Here is an 18,459-nt window from a genome sequence, read left to right as displayed (position 1 = left end):
TAGAAAAATTCAATCCAATCTCTGTCTTACGCTATCTTCTCCCATTACTTCTGAATTGCCAGGTTTTACACACACACACACACACACGCGCGCGCGTGCACACACACACATGCACGCATGCACACACACCAATAGATGAAAAATTTGTGCAATGCTGAGCTGCATAAAGCCTTTATCTCAGTACACGGTCACTTTCAAAGAACCCTCACTCTCCCATCCAAGGATAATTGAAAAGCTGTTTACTTCATTAGTGTAATCACTCTCTTTATGCCAAAGTGAAATCTACCTTTTTATTGTTAAATGAAACCTCCTAGAACCTGATTCCCCTCCTCTATCTCTGAAAATCTTTCCTATTAGTGATATGTCCCCAAATTTCTTTTCTCTCCTCAAACACACCCAAATTGAAAGAAAATAAACAATGTGCAAAAAAAGCAGATTTTCTAACCCCTGCCCATGCAAACTCTTTGTCACTTTTATTCTTTCTCCTCTCCATGTCTATTACTTTCTGTGTTAGGAGCTCTTGAACTTGGCATTGCAAACAAACTAGCATACCTGATTAATAGGAAGAAGATTAAAAGGACCATACAATCTATTTCTAGAGCCCACCAGGCCAGACAAAACTCTTCTCATGATCAGAATGGATGAAGAATTGTGAATGCACATCTCCACTATAGCTTCTTCTCACTAATGCACAGAATACCCAGAGGGAGAGTGGGGCTCTTTTCTTATAATATCATATTGGGCATCCATTATGCTTGTAATTGATGTTGTCATATTACTAGTGTTGTTGAGGTTGCGAAGGAAGTTTTTATTATTTTACTTTTTAGGGAAGAAATAAATACATGATTATTTGAGTAGATCGTTCCCCTTAGTAGACTCTTATTTGCAAGGCTTATCTAATGATTGTCTTGCTTGGCGTTGTTGCCTGCAAATCCCTCACCTCACCTCCCTGCCTCCACCTCCTAGGCTTGCTAGATTTCCCCAAAGCTTTTTTACTGGCAAGGGCAGGTTTTCTTCTTTCCTGCTTCTCCCCCTCTTCCCTGCCCCAGGGAGGTTTCCATCATTAGTTTCCTCCTCACAGGGGAGTTGGGGGACCTAGGACTCTGAGGTGTTAATTGGGTCACAGGTTTCCAGAAATCATTAGATCTAGGACTCTGTTTCCTCCTGTGTGCCACGGAGAGGACTCTCACCTTGACTTTAATTCTCACAAGGCTCCTATTAAGCAAACAGGTGATATGTGAAATGTATGTTGAAAAAAGTTGCTAAACAGCTTATAGTTTTGTGACAGGCTTTGGTGTCAGGTACTTGTATTTTTCTTCTTCCGTGTCTGATTCTGGCGCCACAATGCTGAACCATTAAAACAGGCATGAATTTGAGAAGCAGATAGACTTGAATTTGAATCCTTTCCTCCTGGCATGCTAGGTATAGTATTGAGCAATTGTTTAAAATTCCAGTCTTTAGATTGGAAGAGCCTAGTGTTTAGCTTCTGGGGTTGATGTGATACCTAAATGAAAGAGAAAATGAATGTATCTAATGTAAGGACACTCTCCCTGTTTGGAGAAGTGTCTCAGTAAGCAAATAAATGGCTTATATGGTGTGTCTGGGTCACTGCAATAACCACGTTTTCTGAGGGAGTATCCGTGGTACTAAACTGAAAAAGTAAAGTAACTATGCACAGCGGAAGGATGTGTCTAAATAATCACTGGCTGTATGAGTTATAAAACATCTGAAAAAAATTTTTATGTCCTTTATAAGTGAAAGAAGGTATCATTAGGAAGGATACAATGTTTACCCACAGTTACTAGGTACCTGATATGTAAACTTATCAACATTTTAACAGTTCCATGATTGTATTGATTGAAAATATAAGCTTTCTATCATTGCATATACTATATATGTGTATATATCCTTTTTCTCATACTATATCTTCTATGATGCTCTAACCCAAAAGGATGGACATAGTTCCCTGTGCTATGCAGTAGGACCTCATTGCTTATCCACTCTAAAGGTTATAGTTTGCATCTCCTAGCTCCAAACTCTCAGTATATCCCACCTCCTCCCCCTCCCCCTTTGTCAGCCAGTCTGTTCTCTGTGTCTATGAGTCTATTTTTGTTTCATAAATAGGTGCATTTGTGTCATATTTTAGATTCCGCATACAAGTAATATCGTATGGTATTTCTCTTTCTGACTTACTTCACTTACTATGAGAATCTCTAGTTACATCTATGTTGCTGCAGATGGCATTCTTTTGTATGGCTGAGTAGTATTCTATTGTATGTATGTACCACAGCTTCTTAATCCATTCATCTGTTGATGGACATTTAGGCAGAAGAGTTTCTTTTTTAAGGATACATGTAATTAGATTGAGCTTACCTGGATAACCCAGGATAATCTACCCACTTTGTCATCCTTAAATTAGTCACATCTGTAAAAGCCCTTTTGACAGCGTAACATATTTATAGGTTCTAGTAATTAGGACATGGATGTCTTTTGAGGCACTATTTTTCTGCCTACAACACCTAGGTAAGCTATCAGTAGCATCGTTGTAAATTGCATCCACCATTTTGTAGAAGTAAGGTATTCATTGATAAGTAGCTAGTATATTTTGGGAGGATATGTTAGTTTGCTACAGTTGCCATAATAGAACACAAGAGACAGGGTAGCTTAAACAACAGAAACTTATTTTCTCACAGTTCTAGAGGTCAAAAGTCTAGGACCAAGGTGTCAGCAAGGTTGGGTTTCTCCTAAGGTCTCTCCTTGGCTTTCAGTTGGCATCCCTCTTCCTGCCTTTTCATGTACCTCTTCACCTGGTTTTTCCTCTGTGTATCCCTGCTGTCTCTTTGTGTGTCCAAACTTCCTCTTCTTAATGGTCTTGTTTTAACTTCATCATTGTCTTCAATGGCTTTATCTCCAGATAGTAACATCCTGAAGTCTTGGGGGTTAGGGCTTCAACATATAAAGTTTTAGGAGAAACTATTCAGGTCCTAACAGAAGACTTGAAAGAATTACTTTTGTTTCTGTTTATAAATGGAAAAAAATACTGTTTATTTTCATAAAAGATGATGATGATTATAGGAGATACACATATTTCCAACATATGTATTTATAGGGTGAAACATAAGGCTATCTTGAGTATTCAGGCTTTCCCTAAAGTTTTATTATTATTGCTATTTGGTATTTTCTCAGCTAACTTCTAAGCATTGTTGGCAGAATGGAGATGATGTGGAAACTCACACACACACACTCTTAAACATACTTTAGCAGCTGTGCCACTTGTTTAAAATATCTACTAGTTTTAATTCAAATCAAGTCTTTTTATTGTCCTTTAGAAAAGGAAGTGTGTTGTGAGTCTATTTAGTTAGCTGTCCTCTCTACTCCTTTATGCATCCCTACGTTCTCCAACAAACTTATTTAATAGTCATCCTATTCCTATTCTTTTTTTTTTTTTTTTTTTTTTTTAAGACTGCACCAAAATCATCTGGAGGTTCCCAGGCTAGGAGTCGAATGAGAGCTACAGCTGCCAGCCTACACCACAGCCACAGCCACACAGAATCCGAGCCATGTCTGCAACCTACATCATAGCTCAGGGCAACACCAGATCCTTAACTCACTGAGGGAGGCTAGGGATCAAACCCGCAACCTCATAGTTACTAGTCGGATTCGTTTCCACTGAGGCACAATGGGAACTCCTCTTATTATTTTTTTTAAATCATTTATCCATTCATCCATCTCTCTATCAACCCATTCATCTGTCTTTTGAGTAGTCAAACTTGGAAATGTGATTATTTCTGTGAAATTTGAGCTCTGATCATGATCCTCTGCTTTCATAGCGAGACTCTGGCTGAGACCGTTTACAGTGCTCACGGGGTAGGAGTGGGTAACACAGCTAACTTATTATCAGGCCTTTATATCGCCAAAAAAAAAAAGATGATTTGCCAGTGTCACATTCTGTTCTATGGCCCAAACTGAATCCCAGGTTCATGTATTTCGTTTTTAACTTCACCTGCAATTTTCTTCCAAGTTCACAGCATTTTGACTATCCCACAGTCCCTTGATAAATAGAGAATTTCAGAGAGACTAGATGACTGTCATTTGGTGTCCATGGTGTTCTTTACTGCTGTGCTCTTGTCAGTTTTTGGATAACAAGACACATCCTGTTTAGCAAGTAATTGTGATTGCCACATCAGAAATCTATCTCATATTTTCAACTTCTATTAGTACTCTAGTTAATCAGGTTCTTTTCAAACATAACAAACATTGACACCACATTCTTCAACCTTTCTTTTTTTTTTTTTTTTTTTTTCTATTTCCACAGCAAAGCTGAATGCTGCACTGTAAACTGATCTTTAGATGACATTCCGAATATCTGTTTTAAATATCCATATCTATTTAAAATCTTTTTTTTTGTTTGGCTAATAATGCTGGGTGTCTAATTCTAGTTGTGTTCACCTTGCTTACATGTTGTGTTACTATACTCTATGTTTATTTTGCACAAAATTCCCCTTCCCATATCTCTATTAATACTTTCTCTATATATCTACTGAGAGAGAAAATGTTTTCAAGAAATTTGTTAAGACTGATCATTTAGTTAAAAATTAAATAGGGGAGTTCTCATCATAGTGCAGTGGAAACGAATCTGACTAGGAACCATGAAGTTGCGTGTTCGATCCCTGGCTTCGCTCAGTGGGTTTAGGATCCAGTGTTGCCGTGAGCTGTGGTGTAGGTCACAGATGCAGCTTGGATCTGGCATGGCTGTGGCTCTGGCGTAGGCTGGCAGCTACAGCTCCCATTAGACCTCTAGCCTGGGAACCTTCATATGCTGTGGGCGCAGCCCTAAAAAAGAAAAAAAAAAAAAGACAAAAGACAAAAATATGCTCCAAAAATCTTTGTGTAAGAATTTATTATAATTATTATCTTACTAGGTGAAATAAGTCAGAAAGAGAAAGACAAACACCGTATGATATCCCTTATTTGTGGAATCTAAACTATGGCACAAAGGAACCTATCTATGAAACAGAAGCAGACGCACAGACATAGAGAACAGACTTGTGGTTGCCAAGGAGGAGAAGGCATGGGGGAGGGATGGACTGGGAGTTTGGGGTTAGCAGATGTAAACTATTACATTTAGAGTGGTTAAACAACAAGGTCCTACTGTAGAGCACCGGGAACTGTATCCAGTCTCCTGGAATAGACCATGATGGAAAAGAATATCAAAAAATTATGTGTGTGTATAAAAACACACACACATATATACATATGTACATACATATATGTGTATAAAACAGAGTCACTTTTCTACACAGTAGAAACTGGCACAACACTGTAAATCAACCATACTTTAATACGTTCTCTTAAAAAAGAATATGTTATAATTTACATTTCAATTTCCAAGTACTGTGTTTGCTTTAGTGTACGATACGGACTAGGGCTCTGAGACAGAAAAATTTGTTATATTTTACCCAAATCAATCTTTTAGTGAGAAACTCTCTGGTCTTTCCAGCCCACCCAATCGCCAGTACATCCATCTGTTCATTCATCTACTGATTCATAGTAGTTAATGTGCATTGGAACCTAAGTGGAAAATGGCTGAGACTCACTCAGCCAGTCATCTCTCTATGTTGTATGCATGCATTCTCCAATAAAACCATCTAACCATTTTCCTCCCCTTCATTCTTCTGTCAACCGTATTATCCATCCATTCAACCATCTATCTATCAACTCCTTGATCCATGCACCTAAATCTCCTTTTTTTTCCTGTTTTTTTTTCTTTTACATTTTTACTAAAGTATAATTGATTTAGAATATTGTGCCCATTTCTGCTGTACAGCAAAGTGTGTGTGTGTATATGTATAAAAATAAATAACTGGGTCACAGTCTTCTTCTCATATTATCTTCCATCATGTTCTATGGGAAGAGTTTGGATGTAGGATCGAACCTGCATCTTCATGAATAATAATCAGGTTTGTTACTTCTGAGCCACAGTGGGAACTCTTAATTGAAGTATAGTAGATGGAAATGTTGTGTTCATTTCTACTGTACAGAAGTTATACACACACATTCATACATACATTCTTTTTTGTGTTCCTTTTCATTATGGCATCTCCCAGGATATTGAGTATAGTTTCCTGTGCTATACAGTAGGACCTTGTTGTTTATCCATTCTATATGTAATAACTTGCATCTACTAACCCCAGCTCCCAGTCCTCGCCTTTCCCACTGGCAACCACAAGTCTGTTCTCTATGTTCCTAACTCTCTTTCATTGATAGGTTCATTTGTGCTGTATTTTAGAGTCCACATATAAGTCGTATCATATGGTATTTGTCTTTCTCCTTTTGATGTACTTCACTTAGTATGATCATCTCTAGTTGCTCAGAGCATGTTTAATACCATTTTTGTAGGGTGGGCATACTTAAGCTATTTTTTTTCCTATGGCATCATTATGGATTTAATCCACCTAATTCTCCTTTTCTGAGTCTTATCCCCAAAGATGATTTGGCCTCACTTGTGTATGGGTCTTTATAAAACAGAAATGTTGCTCATCCTGATGGCTTAAAGAGTTGAAATGCTACTTATCACCAATTCATAGCCTTTTTAAAGAATTAGACTTGGGAACTTTATTGGAGACTAAGAGATATGGATTTACTATAAGGCTGACACATCATGTTTTCAAAACCTATAAAGCCGCAGTCCAGACGGAAAATAGTAGCATATTTGCCAAGGTCATGGATGTTGGCTTGGGAAGTCTCTTGGTAAGCAGCCTGCCAGCCTCTTATTCTCCATTTGCATTCCTATTAGATGAGCATATTTCCTTTCTATTTCTGTGTCCATTCTACGTCTAAATTTTATAGGATGAACTGGTCCACAAAATGTGCCTCTGCTATATAGTTTCATACAAATGGCTTCTAAACATATATAAGAAATCTCCATCACCATTTTAGGTACAAAGTAATGGACCTTCTCCTTTTTCACCTCCTTCTCATCTAGGAGGTCACCAGACTAACTAGGTTTGCTTTCCTGGAGGTCTCCGTAGTATTATGTTAAAATGCATATGCTCTGAAATCTTATTTACTGAGTTACATTTGGTTCTTCTATTTGTTAATTTTTGTGAGCTTGAGAAAATCAACTTCTATTGAATCTGTGCCCCCATCCCTGTAAAATCACTGATAAGATGCAGAACTTCATGGTAGGTCCTGTGCAGATAAAACAATGATTAGACTTTTAATGAGCACTTACTATGTTATCATTGACAATGCTTATTGTTGGAAAGATTGTTGAATAATGTACCTAGAGGCTCTGCCTCTGTGGAACTTACCATTTAAAAGAGGAGCACAAGTAATAAACGTTCCTAATTCTGACTGTATTTTCAGGTCCTTGCTGCCAAAACAGCAGTTCACTCAGACTTCAGTTTTCTATTTCTGTGGGCAGTGGTCCCCTTGGCCAGGTTAAACTGTTAAGTACTCACACCAGTAGCTGATACAGAATACAGAGGACACACATCTGAGAAATCAGGATGCTACACATCGTGATTGTTGCTATAAAGTATTAGGATTTTTTTAATTTTTTAATTTCTTAAAAATTTTTTTTGTTAAGTAGAGGTCACTTACAGTGTGGGATGCTCCATTCTGTTCTTTAATCAGGGATTGTGTCTTCTTTAGCCTTTTGCTCCATAAGAAAAATTTAAGAGTAACTTGGTTTATATGAAAATTGTTTTTAGGACTGTTACTATTTCACTGAATTATTTCTTCAAAGCGTGTGATCAAAAGAGTAAGTACATATTTCCAACTTAATCATACTAATATGCTTCTGTCTGTTATCTAGTTTTAATCTTATTTGTTTCTGCAACTTGTTAAGAATGATGTGACTGGATGAAAGCATTATTTAGATTTGCTGAAGTAGTATAACTTCGCAGCATATAAAGGCATCTTACAAGTTAGGTAATCCATCATGACAACCTTGCCCCTTCCTTCTACCTCAAGTCTCACCATCATATAATACTTTATTTATCTCTGAAGCATCACAAACAAGTGATTGTTTAGTTCTGTTGGAAAACAGTGATGGAACCAAACTTGTTTTTGAATGCACCATTTCATATTGGGTCAGGATCTTTTTTTTTTTTTTTTTTTTTTTTTTTTTTTCCTGTCTTTTTAGGCCTGTACCCATAGCACATGGAGGTTCCCAGGCTAGGGGTCGAATTGGAGCTGTTGCCCTGCTGGCCTATGCCAGAGCCACAGCAATGCCGGATCCAAGCCACGTCTGTGACCTATACCACAGCTCACAGCAACCCTGGATCCTTAATCCACTGAGCGAGGCCAGGGTTCGAAGCCACGACCTCATGGTTCCTAGTCGGATTCGTTTCCGCTGCACCACCATGGGAACTCTGGCTCAGCATCTTTTGTGAGAAGTTCTGTAGGCACAAGAAGGCTGAACTGCAAGTTAAAATCAGTGGAGTTCAAGTCAAACTCCTGTTTCTTTTAGGGAAGCTGTTCAGAAATAAGAAAAGTGCTATTTTCTTATACTCTCTGGCTCTTTCTCTTACCTGTTCTTTCACTCTCCTACTAGCCTAAATCTGTGTCTGATCTAGAGCAACATCCTACATTCTTATCATTTAGGTCAAAAACTTTTATTGTGTTAAGTTTCTGGTCTCATCTTTGATATTAATCATTATGCCTCAACAGTTATAAATACAGTTGAAGATTTGATTTTATGGAGATGTGCTAAGCTTGCTGTTCTCTCCAAGGGAGAATGGATTCATGAGAAGCAGAAATCACTGAGCAGTAGAGATTCATGTTATACTGATCGCTGTTCACCTTTTTGGGCTCCAAAAGATGCTGATTCTCTCCCAGTAACTTAGGTACTTCTCTGGAAGCATATAGGAAATGTGAGAAACTCTCTTAGGCTTTCCTTTTGGATAGCGTAGAACTTCGAAGTAAGTTCTGATGTCAGAGCTACACGATTTTCAGGTGAGGAAGGGATTTCCCTGAAGTTCACTGAAATCTATTCCATATCACTCACTCTCCAGGAAAAGTTGGGCAGCATGGTAATTCAGTCATTCTCTGGTATTAAAATAAGCACGCAGAGGAGAATTTATCTTCCTAGTTTTTTTGTTTGTTTGTTTGTTTTTTGGCCTTGCCCATGCATGTGGAAGTTCCTGGGCCAGGGATCGAACCTATACCACGGTAGCGACCCAAGCCACTGCAGTGAAAATGCTGGATCCTTAACCTGCTGAACCACAAAGGAACTCTTCCTTCTGCTTTTTTGGACAGCCACAGGAAAGACATGGGTGATACCTTTTAAAAAATAAATTTTACTGTAGTAAGTATAGTTGACTTACAAAGTTGTGTTAGTTTCAGGTGTACCAGCCAAGTGAATCAGTTATGTACATACATATATCCGTTCCTTTTTAGATTCTTTTCCCATATAGGTTATTACATGATATCGAGTAGATTTCCCTGTGCTATACAGTAGGTCCTTGTTAGTTATCTGTTTTATATATGGTAGTGTAATGTGGGTGATATTGAAGACTGATGTGGAATGGACTCTTATTCTGAGAACAGTGATGTGTGAATACCAGATACTTGTCACCTGTCATCCATCTATTATTCATCCACTGCCATCCATCCGTCCACTCATCCTTTCATTGGAGTTCCCTCTATTATATCTCCGTTGTTATTCTGGGGACTAAAGGTAAATGCATATTTGAGGGAACTCAAGGGCTTTGAAGTTAAAGTGGGTAAGATTTAAGTTCGCTTGGCCTAACCTCTCTAAATTCCTTTGCTCTCTGTTTTTTGTTCCAGGGCTTGTCTGTTTTTGCTTTTATTGTTTGTTTGTTTGTTTGGCCACACCCATGGCATATGGAAGTTCCCAGGCCAGATATTGAATCTATAACCTATGCCACAGCTGCAGCAGTGCCTGGCCCTGAACCCATGGTGCCACAGCAAGAACTCCCCTTTGCTCTCTTCTTTACATCACTGTTTTGAAAATAAAATGGGACAGTATTCTCTCCTTCCCTTCTTTTACGCTCACCTTACTCCACAGGTATTTTTGGGCTCCAACATGACAGACAGCATACCAGGCAATGGGAATTCAAAGAGAGTGTAAATGCAGTCGCTCCTTCCCACAGCTGTTAGTGTTCAAACTTGTATTTTAATTAGGAGATATTATGCAAATATATGAAAGATAGTGAGGGCATAATTATATTGATACTCCCACTTCAGCTCAATTATGTAGCAGGCCTGTTATGGTCCCTGACATCGAAGACTTGATATGAAGGGCTGGGATCATTCACTGCAAATGCAACATCAGTGCTTCTCTAATCAGGCTGCTGTGAGTGACCACACGGATTCATCAGGTTGTAAATGAGACAGATCATGGGTGCTGGACTGAGCCTGGGAACCAAAATTGAGGCTGCTTTGGGAATTGGTATCTACATTTTTCCCTCTGACCTCTTCTCTCCATTATTCTTATAAATCTTTTGCTTTTGGGCACACACCAGCCACTGTGATTTACTAAAAAAAACTGTTAGGATACTGGGCTTCTTCCTAAAACCCTGTTTTTATGGATTCTTACTTTTTTTATAGTCCCATCCAAACTCTGTATCTTGCTCTCAAACCTCTATGTAATCTTACCCCCGTCTTGCTGTCTGTTAATTTCTTGCTATCATCATATGAAGTCTGTCCTCCAGTTATATTAAATCATCTTGAGGTTTTCTCTCTTAATAAGCTCTCTCTTATCTCTGGATTTTCACCCATACTTTTACCTGTGCTTGGAGTACATTCTTTCCCCTTTTGAGGTCTGAAATTTTTTGTTTTAAGTTTTAATATTTACTTTTTGGGAGTGGCCTGTTCTGTTCCTCCATACTCCACTCTCTGAGTTAAGTAAACTTAACATATGCGTTCAACCCCCCCACCCCCCACCGTCCCCTGCCCCATTCTTTCCATATGGGAGCCTTTAGAGCATGCATTTGAATCCAAGAAATGTACTTTAAAGCTTATGCTGTTGAGATTGCCTCTTGCTGATGGTTCATCCTATGGAAAAGTCCCCTAAAAATCTCTGAATCTCAGTTGTTCCATTGGTGGAATGGAGACGTGGTCTCTGGTTGGCTGTGAGAATAACATTACATTTATACATGCAGAATGTTTCCCAGATAATAAGTCCTCAGTACATGCGATTGTAACAATACCAACAGCAAATACTTTCTATATATTTGTGCTTATCTCCCACTAAGCTATAGGTCTTCCAGGGCAGAGTCCATGTCTGTGTTGTTTAGAATCATGTTTTATGCACATTTAATAAATGAATGGATGAGGTCTCTTTGTACCACAGCCAGGCCAAAGAATCTTACCACCCCAGGCCACTTTGCATGTGACCTTTATCCTGCTCTAATTAGCAGAAGCAGCCTTTGGGAGAGATAATCTTCACACTTCCATATAATGTATAATGTGTGAAAGTGTGGTGTGTTTGGGATGTCTTTGGCAGTATAATTTCAGAGAGAGAGAGTCCTAAGGTGGGATAAGTTGATAGCCGTCTGGATGCATCGAAGTAAGCAGGTGTGTACTGACATGTTAAGGCCAGCGAAGAAAACAGCAGCTTGTTAGGAGGTATTCCAAATCCTGAAATCCAGACCTGGAGTCCTGTGAGCATTTGCTGCCTGCAAATTGCTATCCTTACACACCCACAATTATTTCGTTATTTTTTTATTTGCTTTTTAGAGCCGCACCTGCAACATATGGAAATTCCCAGGTTAGGGATCGAATCAGAGCTGCAGCTGCTGGCCTACATCACAGCCACAGCCATGTGGGATCTGAGCCGCATTTGCAACTTACACCACAGTTTAGGGCAAACACAGGATCCTTAGCCCACGGAGCAAGGCCAAGCAATGAACCCACATCCTCATGGATACTAGTCATTACTGCTGAGCCACAATGAGAACTCCCCCACACATCTTTTATTTGTAATGTCAAGTTGGTTGCTTAAACCAGCCATGTGCAAGGGTGTGTGTATGAGTGTGTGTGATTCAAACAAGATGGCGTGAATAAATACAGACACACAGTATTATGCTTTTCAAGATTATCATTAGCCTGGGTCTCTGCATTTTACTGAGATTGGCTAAAAATTAGTTTTCAGAAGAAAGAGGAAGAGCATGGTGTTTGCTTAGAGTCTCTCCCCTCCCCGTTTTTTCAAAATGGAGTCTTGGGAACTTATTTTCACTCAGTTTGCAACTAGGTGTTATTACAGTGTTTTTAGATGGTGGTATATAATTGAGGATGCTATGAAGTTAAAAATGGTTTTGGTTATTGCACACTTAGTATGTCAGCTTGCATTTTTCTCTAGTTTTCAAATAGATCATCTCAGATTTTAAAACTAATTCTGTAGAGTAGATGTTTTATTCCCAGAGCAGAGGCAGAGTAACTGAAGCTCAAATAAATGTATTAATTTCCCCAGTTCATATGGTTGGAGAAACCTGAGTTGTAGCTTTGTGTTTTTTCAAAAACCTATGCTTTTCTCTTCTCTCTCAGTTATTTCTAAACACAAGGGACTTCCAAAAACTAAGAGTATGATATGATTTACTAATCAGAGGTTATTGCTAAGTGTAAGGAAAATAAGGCATAAAGAAGTTCTAACATAAATAGTAAAAATAACATGATTTTGAATGTTGTGGGCAAGAGTGACACATACCAATACCTTCTGTGTCTCAGGAATGCCCTGTATATGAATGGAAATGTCCATGAATCATATTTTATTCAAAATTTTCTTTTATAATAAAAATGCTAATGGAAATGTTAAAATGCACATAAATTAAAGTGATCCTAAATTAGGATTAATATCATATTAATGAATTATAATCCCACATTCATTAAGATAAAGAAGCATTTCAGTATTTGCTCTTGTTAATAAATTTAATACAATAAATGAAAGGGATACATTTTGAGATTCAATAAATATTTGATGTAATCTTATGCTTTAACTTTTTAAAATATTTAAAAGTAAAATAGGAGATCTAGATGCATTTGGATGCTTTGTTACAATTTTATGTCTTTTTAATAATCTTTTCATTTATTGAGGCACTAAATACAATTTAAACTGGTGAAGAAAGTGATAAAACCTGTTCTGAATAAAAGTGATCCCAAGAGAATGCAATGTCTTTGGAGTTTGTAGGATTTTATTTCCATAAGACTTTATCTCTATCTATTTATATATTATATATATAGTTTTTTTTTTAAAGGAGCAAGTATTTGAAATCTCATGGCACAAGATCTGTAACTATATTGTCATTTAAATAACTGCATTAAGCTGGAAATATGTGCATTTAAACAGTATTTTACAACTATAATTCAATGACTTTTCCTTTTATAATGCAAACTAAAATATACATGTTCTTGTTTTATTTTGGTTTTTTAGTAGGAGTCAATATAGTATAAAGAATTGCCATGTATCAAAATAGTCCTGTCTCCCTCTTGAGAGTTAACTGAAAATTTGAAAGTCAGGGATTTTATCTTTTCCAGTACCTACCAAAATGTTTTGGACAGAATAGGTGCCATGGTCAAAGATGGATCTTGGTCCCTGCTGCAATGTATTCATTTTTCAAAGAAGTCTCATTTCTGGAAAACGTTCTCCCATATTCTGGCCTTAGTCTTTGTAAAATCGAATGCTTTTCTTGGACCAGAAGAATTGTACAAAAAAAAAAAAAAAATGCCTTACATGAACATAAGAACTTAGTATACATCAGATTATTAGAATTATTTCTGTTTTTAGGAGTATAGCAGCCAGATTTAAGTTGAACTCTAAGTCTACTATACTTGATTCCATCAAATGTAAACCTTGGAGATATTACAATGTGCCTTGTCAGACATCCCTTTTCTCATATTTTATATGAAATATACTAACCCACTGATTTTTTTTTTTTTTTTTTGTCTTTTTAGAGCCAGACCCGTGACATATGGAAGTTCCCAGGCTAGGGGTCAAATCAGAGCTGCTCCAGCTGCCAGCCTACACCATAGCCACAGCAACCCCAGTTCCGAGCCACATTTGAGACCTATACCACAGCTTACGGCCATTATGTTGTGAGCCACATGGGAAGTCCCACAGCTTATGGCAATTATGGATCCTTAACCCACTGAGCAAGGCCAGCGATTGAACCGACATCCTCATGCATACTAGTTGGGTTTGTTGAACTACCCATTGATTTTTAGAAAAACTAAGGGAATTATCATGTGAGAAATGGTTCATGTAGTTCTTGGCACACAGATAGTAATCCATAAAAGGGAACTAATAATAACTTTAAATGTGTTAACAATTCGAAAAGAATACATAATATTTTTTATTTTTTCTTGGCCTTTTTATCAATCTAAATGCCGATCACTTTATACTGAACAGGTATATGTATGAATAAATTAAAAGAATAGACTTATTTTGGTGTTTTCACCTCAATTTTTTTTTTCATTCTAAGTGCATGTCAATGTATACTAAACACTGGAGTTCCTGCTGTGGCTCAGCTGGTTGAGAACCTGACATAGTGTTTGTGAATATGTGGGTTCAATCTTGGCCTTGCTCAGTGGGTAAAGGATGTGGCATTTCCACAAGATGTGGCATAGGTCACAGACACAGCTCAGATCTGCTGTTGCTTTTGCTGTGGTGTAGGCCTGCAGCTGCAGCTCCGATTTGACCCCTAGCCCAGGAACTTCCATATGCTGCAGGTACGGCTATGGGGGGAAAAAAAGAAGTGTACCGAAGAGGCCACAGTGTTTTTTAAAATGTACTAACGTATTTGTATGAATATCATGATATGTTACTTTACTTGATATGCATACAGTTACATAGACTCTTTATATAACTACTGTTCGCAGAAATTGATGATGTTACAATCAACGTAGAAAGAAACAACTTTACATCAAAGCATGAGATAGTCAAAATATACTTTGCAAATTGCCACATCACTAACCAATGTCCCTTTTCATTTTAGCTACACACAGACCTGGATCCTGGGAGCAAAAAAATCAAATATATCCTATCAGGTGATGGAGCTGGGACAATTTTTCAAATAAATGACGTAACAGGTGATATCCATGCTATCAAAAGACTTGACCGAGAGGAAAAAGCTGAGTACACCCTAACAGCTCAGGCAGTGGACTGGGAGACAAATAAGCCTCTTGAGCCTCCGTCTGAATTCATTATTAAAGTTCAAGACATCAACGATAATGCACCAGAGTTTCTCAATGGGCCCTATCATGCTACGGTGCCAGAGATGTCCATTTTGGGTATGTATGCTTCCAATTTCACAGAACTATTAAGAATCATCTTTAAAATAGCTCCTGGCATCAGGGATAGTGTGTGGCTGAATAAAAGACATTTATTACCGTCTTATCTCTAATTTGCATTTCCAAATCCCCTTTTTTGGCCTCAGTTCCACAGCTCAATAGCTTTAGTCCCTTAGTAATAGGAACTGACGAAGCAGTTTTATTAAAATATCTATCCTCACACGACAGTACTTCAATAGGCTGAATTTGTATTCCTCTCATAGACTAGTAGTTTGAGTATTGTTACTGAGGTGGATTTATCAAGATTTGTTCCAACATGCCAGACTAATCCTAGTGATATTTGCTTGATGTTTAATTATTTGTTTGTGTATATTCACATGCAGATGCAGCACATAGGAAATAGAAAACCGTCTAGGTCTGTAGTCAGCCAGATATTGAATTGAGCTGGTGGGTTGAGGGTAGGGGAGATTAGGAAGTCACAATGACCAGAGGCTTCTGTGTTGTGACTTTTTTAAGGAAGTATTGCTCCCACCATGACTCACTCCCACTTTTTCTGAGCCATTGAAATATTCCTTGTATGTTACAGAACAGTATATATTTCAAAACATGAGTTTCTACCCTCCCTCTCCTTTTTGGATTTACTTATCTATCCTGACGCTCTGGCCTTAATATAGGAATTCCCTAACCCCAGACTTTATACTAGAATAAAAGGGATTTTAGAACTCTTCCTTGTCTGACAAAAGTAGTAGGTAGCATCCCAAATCCAGGGTATAAGATATCCAAAGTCATTCATCAGTATATAATGAATACCAGAGTTTGCTTCAAATTGCATTTAAGACAGCCTATAATGATATGTGCTATGCAGCAAAATCATATAAATTAGAAGCAGGTGAACATGATGTGATTAAAAAGAAAAAACAAGTAGGGATATAAGTTCAAAGCTAAAATTAGGTAAATAGCTTGGCTTTGTGTGACCTTTTCTTTCTTAGCCTGCGATATAATGTTGGTGAGGTATACCCATTGCAGTAGACAGATTAAAATTGACTTCAGGTTTTCTCATCATACCCATGTGTTTCTCCTGCCAAGACTCCACTTTGGCTAGCTCTTGTGTAAGAAATCCTACTTTGATTTTTTAATTTTTTTCCTTTAATCAAAATCAAATCACTCCTCAATGGCTGGCTGAAATGTCACTTTTTCTAGGGAAATTTCTGTGGTTTTCTTGCAGGAAGTTGTCTCTCTACCATCACCGTTACCCCAGAAAGAATCCCACAAACAAGCAAAAATAACTCCATGTTTGTACTTCTCTTAAATTATGACATGTGAACAGGAACCAAGATGTACTATGCATATATTTTTTTCTTTCTTTCTCTTTATTCTTGTTCGATCAACTTTTTTTTTCATTCAGATTCGTATAAGGTGGTTTTAAAGGACTGTTACAACCTACAATACCTACAGAATACTTCATCTTAATTGCTAATAAATGATGAACAGGGAAGCTGCTATTTTTGCCTCATTGTTCTGATTTCTACATCTTAACATCCAAATCTATATCTATCTATTTTGAATGTGTCAGAGGCTTCCATTTCTGTGTTATGAGTCATGTGCCTGATAAATACGTTGAGAAAACAATCCTAAAGCTTCTGTAACTTTAAGGTCAATTTCAGCTAAGAAAAGGATTTGAAAGATATTAATAGCTACGTAATGCAATGTGTATGTGCACCTGTAAATATATATGTATTTTCCTCTAGCTAAAAGATTTTTATTGATTAGAGTGTAGCAACTAAAACAAATAATCTGCACTAATATATACAGTTATTTAAAAAATGTTTAGCTTATGACAGTTCTCCCAAAGACCACATGGAATATGCTGCAGTTGAAAGTGTGAGTTTTAAAGTTAGATAGATGAAATTTTGAATCCTGGTTCTATCTGTTATTATCTGGTTGACTTTGAAGTTCAGGGAGGTTAAACTGTTGCTTATTTTCCTTAGCTACAATGCAAAGACAATTTCCATCTTGCTTTCATTGTTTGAGAATTGCATGATAAAATACAGGTAAAGATATGCCATAAAGTAAATAAGTGTTCGATAATTGGTTCTTGTGGTGGTTTTCAAAATTATTTTTATTAATCTATTTCCCACCCTACCTTTGGACCTTTCCTCTGTATCGATTTTATGCATTGGGTGTCTGGTTCCTGTTTGACTCTAGCCTCTCTGGTTAAAGGAAGCAGAGGCAGCTGCACTATTTTATTGTCAAGTGTGAATTATTCCCTTCATTTCTCATGAAGGTGAATATCAGGATGAAGGTCAGCTACTATCTCCTTTCTCTCCCCATTACCACTGTTCTCTCTCAGCCTGTCTCTTCCCTCCCCTCTTTCCTTCTTTCATTTTTCTTCCTTTGCTGCTGCAGAAATGCCAGCCCCTGCACCTGTACACCCTGAAGAATGCCAGCAAGGACTGGAGGATTTCATTGTGCAGAAAGTGAAAAATAAAATTCTAATTGAGAAATTTACCAATATTGCATTGAAATGAATGTGATGTTCAAGAACTGTCTGCCAGCTGACAGGCTGTCAAGACAAAACACACATATATATTTGCCCAAATGGCAGCCAAATTATTTTAGAAATATCTTATTTGGAAGCTGGAGACAGACCTCTTTTATATTCTACTGTGAATTTCAGAACTTGATGAGAATTCACTTTTATAGCAATACCGCATGGAGAGCAACGTGCGAGCTTGTCTGATTTTTACTGTGAGTCCCAAACTGGCATCGTCGAAGTTCGTTTTTCGATAAAAATTTGCCTACATTTTTCAAGTTCCAAACACTTTAAATAGACAGTTTTAATGACATCGAATATTGGAGTGAGGGATGTTTAACCCTGATTAGGTGTTTGCATTTGGGTTCAGGTAAAACGAACTTTGACTTAGAGAATCTCAGATTATTTGGCTGCAAATTTACTTTATATGTGTGTTAGTGGTATAACCCATCTAAGCCTCTCTTTCTCTGTCTGGGTAGTGTACACAGTAATCCCTACCTTAAAATAGTATGTTTTTAAAAATTCAATGTTTGTATTTAACATACTGGCATAGCAGAGTTGGTCCCCAAAAAATATCACTTTCTTTACAATCATCCTTTTTTTTTTTACAGGTTTGATGAAAGTACAGTTGATTTACAATGTTGTGTCAATTTGAGCTGTACAGCAAAGTG

At 37.5% G+C, this 18,459-nt stretch overlaps 1 protein-coding gene across 25 annotated transcripts in view; it reads left to right on the top strand.

Annotated features, from left to right (window-relative positions):
• The window catches only part of CDH8 (cadherin 8), a 1,221,794-nt gene that overhangs the window by 959,831 nt on the left and 243,504 nt on the right, over nucleotides 1-18,459 (top strand). For all 25 annotated transcript variants that reach the window (XR_014805726.1, XR_014805728.1, XR_014805725.1 and 22 more), the window contains one exon: nucleotides 14,961-15,255. Coding sequence is in view for 22 of the 25 variants with exons in the window: in XM_084959944.1 (XP_084816070.1) it covers nucleotides 14,961-15,255 (295 nt within the window). In the remaining 3 variants the exon portion in view is untranslated. The remainder of the gene's footprint in view (nucleotides 1-14,960; nucleotides 15,256-18,459) is intronic.

Source organism: Sus scrofa, chromosome 6 (genome assembly GCF_054392235.1).
Source record: "Sus scrofa isolate SSC_HxYL_T2T_F1_AM1 chromosome 6, Sscrofa_HxYL_maternal_Yorkshire_Landrace_v2.0, whole genome shotgun sequence".
NCBI lineage: Eukaryota > Metazoa > Chordata > Mammalia > Artiodactyla > Suidae > Sus > Sus scrofa.
Note: the sequence above shows the minus strand (reverse complement) of the source record. Positions and strands in the feature narration are given on the sequence as shown.